Source organism: Rhea americana, unplaced genomic scaffold (genome assembly GCF_003343005.1).
Source record: "Rhea americana isolate MKP2758 unplaced genomic scaffold, rheAme1 scaffold_608, whole genome shotgun sequence".
Taxonomy (NCBI): domain Eukaryota; kingdom Metazoa; phylum Chordata; class Aves; order Rheiformes; family Rheidae; genus Rhea; species Rhea americana.
This window is the reverse complement of record NW_028186766.1, coordinates 7,750-13,644: the sequence shown is the minus strand read 5'-3', so window position 1 is coordinate 13,644 and position 5,895 is coordinate 7,750. Positions and strand designations below refer to the sequence as shown.

The 5,895-nt window shown below is 69.2% G+C and overlaps 1 protein-coding gene across 1 annotated transcript in view; it reads right to left on the bottom strand.

Moving 5' to 3' along the window:
• Positions 1–5,895, bottom strand: part of CAD (carbamoyl-phosphate synthetase 2, aspartate transcarbamylase, and dihydroorotase) — a 20,221-nt gene that overhangs the window by 6,967 nt on the left and 7,359 nt on the right. Inside the window, 22 exon segments of the mRNA XM_085319993.1 lie at positions 1–129; positions 201–296; positions 383–523; positions 603–793; positions 882–1,083; positions 1,167–1,298; positions 1,372–1,536; positions 1,608–1,774; positions 1,882–1,963; positions 2,155–2,403; positions 2,492–2,596; positions 2,678–2,860; positions 2,943–3,110; positions 3,256–3,474; positions 3,564–3,746; positions 3,892–4,116; positions 4,233–4,331; positions 4,506–4,752; positions 4,839–5,089; positions 5,216–5,328; positions 5,407–5,540; positions 5,688–5,812. Coding sequence (XP_085176119.1) covers positions 1–129; positions 201–296; positions 383–523; positions 603–793; positions 882–1,083; positions 1,167–1,298; positions 1,372–1,536; positions 1,608–1,774; positions 1,882–1,963; positions 2,155–2,403; positions 2,492–2,596; positions 2,678–2,860; positions 2,943–3,110; positions 3,256–3,474; positions 3,564–3,746; positions 3,892–4,116; positions 4,233–4,331; positions 4,506–4,752; positions 4,839–5,089; positions 5,216–5,328; positions 5,407–5,540; positions 5,688–5,812 — 3,606 coding nt within the window.

Here is a 5,895-nt window from a genome sequence, read left to right as displayed (position 1 = left end):
GTCGGAGGCCCGGTGGATGCGGGGCGGCAGGTGGAAGCGGCCCTCGCCCCCGGGGCCGGCCCGGCGCGGGCTGGAGGCTCGGCTGCGCAGCGTCTCACCGGCCGCGGCGTGCCGGAGCCGCTCGGGGGTCTGCAAGGAGAGGCCGAGCTGGGACCGGAGCGGCAGCCCTGGTGCCCCCCGCCGCCTCGCCGCCCCCCTACCTTCACGCTCTCCTTGGCGGGGACCGCGGGCGGCACCGGCACAGCTCCCGCCGGCCACTTCCTCACGTCCTGCCCGTAGCCAGGGGACACCAGCACCTGCGGGCGACAGGCTCAGTGCGGGGACAGCGGGACCCCCACACAGGTGCACACAGGGGCACCAGGGATGAGGGCCAGGGCCTCACCTGGCCATCGATGTAGGCGACCTCCCCACGTAGCACGACCCTCCGCACCGTCCCCTTCACCCTCATGCCCTCGAAGGGCGTCCACCGGGCCTTGGAGAAGGCCGTCTGCCCGGGGATGATCCACTCGTGCTCCAGGTCCACCTGCGGGTGGGAGCAGGTCAGGGCTGGGRGGTCGGGCCGGGGGGGTGGCCCAGGGGGCGGCCAGCCGGACAGGCCCTACCTCCACGTAGGTGTCCTCCTGCGCTGGCAGCCCGAAGATCTTGCGGGGGTTCTCGTAGAGGCGCTGAACGATGTCCTCCACRCTCAGGCGCCCCTCGGACACGGCCGTCAGCAGCAGGGGCAGCATCGTCTCCAGGCCGGGGTACCCGGGGGGCGGCTCCTGGCCCTGCTTCTCCTCCAGCGTGTGCGGGGCTGCAGGACAGGGATGGTCACCRTGGGGCCAGGTACCTACTGCGCCACCCACCCCCTTCCCCATGGCCGCCAAGCCCCCGAGGCTCACCATGGTCCGTGGCGAAGCAGTCGATGGTGTCCATGTTCTCCCAGAGGGCCTCCAGGTCCTGGCGGGTGCCCAGCGCCGGCCGCACGGCCCCACGGCCCTCCCCGAGGCGCCCCAGGTCGTCCCGGCACAGGAAGAGGTGATGCGGGGCCACCTCGCACGTCACCGGGACGCCCTTCTGCTTCGCCGCCTTGATGAGCAGGATCTGGGGGGCCACGGTGAGGGCCGGCCCCGAAGGGRCCCCGCGGGCAGCGCCGCGCGCCCCGGCGGCCCCCCGGGCGCTCTCACCTCCTCCCTGCGGGCCACGTGGCAGACGTGCACGGGGCGCTGGTAGAGCTGAGCCACCATCAGGACGGCGGCCACCGTCTGCCGCTCCGCGTGGGCCACGATGGGCAGGTGCCGCGGCCACTGCTCGAAGTGCTGGGGGACACGGAGCGACCGGGTGAGGCCCGGCCCCGCGCCCCCGGCCCCGCGCGCCCCCGCCGCGGCTCACCTCCATCCACTGCGACACGTCGTCCATCCGCAGGCTGGAGAAGGTGTCGTTCAGGTACATCTTGAGCCCGGCGGCTGCCCCGGCCAGGGGGCCCAGGGAGCCGGCGTTGTCCGACGAGGCCCCCAGGAAGAGGGCGAAGTCGCAGCGGGCCCCGGCCTCGGCGAGCTGCGGGGAGCGAGACGGGGTCGGCGCTGCCCCGCCAGCCCCGCGGCCCGGGGACGTCGGCGGCCCCTCACCTTCTGCGCCAGGGCGAAGGAGGCGGCGTCGGTGACGGCGGGGCTGGTGTTGGGCATGGCGCACACCAAGGTGACGCCCCCCGCCAGGGCGGCCGCCGTGCCCGAGGAGAAGTCCTCCTTGTGGGTGCCGCCCGGCTCGCGGAGGTGCACGTGGATGTCGATCAGCCCTGCGGAGGGGCAGCGTCAGCCCTGGCGAAACGTCTCCCCTCCCGGGGGGCAGGCGGCACCATGCCGGCGCGGCTCCCGGCCCCACGGCGCCCGCGGCCCCACCTACCCGGCAGGCGGATGAGCTTCTGGGACGTCATGCAGTCCACGTGCATCTTCAGCGGGGGTGCCGCCCCAATCTGCCCCAGCGCCTGCGGGGACACGACCCRCATGCAGTGGGGCCGGGGTGAGGACATCTGCCCGAGTCCCCCTACCCCGCAGCCAGGGACACCCCCGCATACACTCCAACCCCAYGGCACTTTCCTCCCCACACCCTCCCTGCCAGCCCACCTGCTCCCCCCACGGCCCACACCCCAGCTCGGCCCCCCACGCGCGGACCCACCTCCACAAAGAGCTTGGTGCACTTGATGTCGATGATGAGCGGCACGGAGTAGTCGACGGCCAGGCGCCGGGTGCGGTAGCCCTTGGTGACGAAGGAGGAGAGCCGTCGGCCCCCCGAGTTGCGCATCGACAGGTTGATGACCATCTCGAAGTGGTTCTCGGCCAGGTAGTCCAGGATGCTGCGCTGAGTCTCCCGGGCGCCCGCCTCGCTGCCGTCCGCCTCCTCGAAGTGCCAGTCCACAGCCATCACCTGCCACAGCAAGGCTCGCCATCAGGGCCCCGCACGCCCACCCTGGCCCCTACGGACGCCCCAGCCCTCCAGGCCCCAGAGCCCCCACCTTGATGCCRTGCTCGGTGTAGAAGTCTGCGGTGCCCAGGCTGGCGTACAGCTTGTAGCCGAGGCTCTCCAGCGTCCGCACTGTGGGCAGCAGCTCGCTCTTGTTCTGCAATGACCCCAGGGGCTGTCAGAGCACAGAGMTGGGCCGTGGGGTCCCCCAGCCCTGCGAGGTCCCCCAGTCCCACACCTTGTAGCTACCGATGGTCAACAGGATGTTCTTCTTGGGGATCTTGAAGCCGGTGCTGAGCATGGCCTTCAGGTAGGCCTCACAGCGGTTCTCCCCGAAGCAGGCCACCTCGCCCGTGCTAGTCATCTCCACRCCCAGCACCACATCGGCGCCCGCCAGGCGCGAGAAGGAGAATTGGGGCACCTGGGGGAGGCAGGGCTCAGAGACCGCCGAGGCCCCCGAGGCCCCCCAGAGCCCATGCTGCCGCCCCCCATGTCCYGTTTACCTTGACACCAACGATGCCCGTGCCAGTCATGAGCCCCACGGGCTCCACATCCTCGCCCATGATCACCTGGCTGGCCAGGGCCACCAGGTCCACCCCCAGGGTCTTGGAGACAAAGGGGAAGGAGCGGGACACACGCACGTTGCACTCGATCACCTTCAGCTGATCATCCTGCAGGAGATGGTCGGGTCTGAGGCAAGTCCAGAGGCCACAGGGCCGGGACAAGGACCCTCCCAGCCACCCTGGCTCACTGGCACCAGCAAAGCCCCAGCACAGCATGGTGCTGGCCCAGCACTGCTCTCTCTGACTGGGGTACCTTGGCRATTAGCTGCAGGTTGAAGGGCCCAGTGACCTGCAGTTCCTGCCCGATAGCATGGACRATGGCCTTAATGCGCTCCAGCGTCTTGGGGGTGATGTCCTGGGGTGGTGTCACCAGCGTAGCGTCACCCGAGTGCACCCCAGCGTTCTCCACGTGTTCCGAGATGGCAATGGCCACCACCACACCGTCACAGGCCACTGCGTCCACATCAATCTCCTGTGGGTGGGGGCACAATCTCAGCAGGGAACCAGCCCCCACAGGGGCTGCCAGAGCAGCCAAACTCAGCCATGGGAGCCCTCGCTGACCTTGGCCTCCTGGATGAACTTGGAGATGACCACGGGCTGTTCCTTGGACACGGCCACAGCATTGCTCAGGAACTTCTCCAGGTCGCTGTCCGAGTAGGCCACGTTCATGGCCGCACCGCTCAGCACGTAGGAGGGGCGCACGACGCAGGGGTACCCCACCTTGCAGCAGAACTGCTTGGCCGACTGCAGGAGAGCGGGCGGCTTCAGGGAATGCGCTGAAGGCCACGGACCCCGCTGCCCCCTGCAGCCCCTCACACCTCCCATCCCGCCGTCCCCTGCAGCCCCTCACACCTCCCATCCCACCACCCCTCCTAGCTCTGGCCCCCACCTCCATGTCGGAAAGCTCCTTCCAGAGGGGCTGGCTAATGCCAATGGTGTCGAGCAGGCGGGAGAACTTGAAGCGGTTCTCRGCAGAGTCGATAGCCTCCGGGGAGGTGCCAAGGATGCGGCACTGCTGCCGGTGCAGGGCCATGGCGATGTTGTTGGGCAGCTGCCCCCCCATGGACAGGATCACGCCCTCAGGGTTCTCCAGCTCATAGATGTCCATCACCACCTGCGGGCATCACGTGCGGCACAGGGACTGCCACCCTGGCCAGCCCCACAGCAAGCAGGGCCTAGGACATCCCCAACCCCTGCCCCACAGTTGATGGGGCCCCCAGCTCCACTCACCTCAAAGGAGATCTCGTCGAAGTAGAGGCGGTCACACATGTCGTAGTCAGTGCTCACTGTCTCCGGGTTGTAGTTCACCATGATCGTCTTGAAGCCCATCTGCAGGGGCAGGAGGGAGAGGATGAGATGAGGCACCACGGTCCCCTCTCCGGCCCAGCCCCATCCTCCTGCCCACATCCCAGGTGCTTGGGCCTCAGCCCCATGGCTGCCCCCACCGACGCCTGCCCAGGCCCAAGCACTGGCCCCACAGGGGCACCCAAAGCCCCGGCCGACCTTGCGGAGCTCCTGGATGCAGCCCACGGCGCACCAGTCAAACTCCACACTGCTGCCAATGCGGTAGACACCAGAGCCAATGACCATGACGTGAGGCTCACGAAAGGCCAGGTCGTGCTCGGTCCCGTTGTAGGTCAGATATAGGTAGTTGGTTTGGGCTGGCCACTCCGCAGCCACCGTGTCGATCTGCTTCACCACCGGCAGGATCTTCAGGTCACGTCGCATCTTCCTCACAGCCAGCTCCGTGCTGCAAGGGGCAGAGCGAGCATTTGGCCCTGGCGCTGGGAGCAGAGCTGGGCCACAGCCACCACTCCACCACCCACCCCACGTTACCTGAGCACCGCCAGGGCCACCTGCTTGTCGGAGAAGCCAAGCTGCTTGGCCCGCTTGAGCACGGCGGGTGGCATGGTGTTCTGCTCCTCGCGGTATGACTCCAGCAGCACCGCATGATCCGTGATGTTCTTCATCTTGTGCAGGAACCAGCGGTCGATTTTGGTCAGCTCGTAGAGGCGCTCGATGGAGTAGCCGGCCCGCAGCGCGGCTGCCAGCACGAAGATCCGCTTGTCCGTGGGCGTCTCCAGCTCCTGCCGGGCAGAGGGATGAGTGGGGCCGGAGTGCCCCGGCTGGCTGCCACTCCTGGGACTGTCCCCACAGCTCCCCCCCCAGCGCCATCCTCCCGCCTTCCCGCCCTGCCAGGCTCCGGTGCTCACCACATCTGAGGCCGGCTTCACGGTGTGGTCAAAGCCCACACAGTTCTCGTCCACCATCCGCAGCGCCTTCTGGAAAGCCTCCTCGAAGTTCCTCCCAATGGCCATGACCTCCCCTGAGGGACGGGGCGGTGAGCGGGGCGCCAGGACGCCCGCCGTGCTCACCGCGCCGCCCGCCGCCACGCCGTGCTCACCCACGCTCTTCATGGAGCTGCCGATCTTGGTGCTGACGCGCAGGAACTTGCTGAGGTCCCAGCGCGGGATCTTCACCACGCAGTAGTCCAGGCTGGGCTCGAAGTTGGCCGTGGTGGAGTTGGTGACAGAGTTCCTGAGGACAGGAGGGGTCAACGGCCGGGGTGGCCCCGCAGGAGGGCACGAGGCCGCCGGGGCAGAGGCGGCGCGCGAGGCCGAGCCGGCGCCCACCGCTCTGTCCCAGCTCCCGGTGCCACGGGACACGGAGCGGCGCCGCCGTTACCTGAGGACGGGCAGCGGGATGCCCAGAGCCAGCTTGGCGGCCACGTAGGCCAGGGGGTAGCCGGTGGCCTTGCTGGCCAGGGCCGAGCTGCGGGAGAGCCGGGCGTTCACCTCGATGATGTAGTACTGCGGGAGCAGACCGCGGAGCTGACGGGCCGCGCCGGAGCGGCGGCCCCGCGGCACGGCACAACCTGCTCCAGCACGGGCGC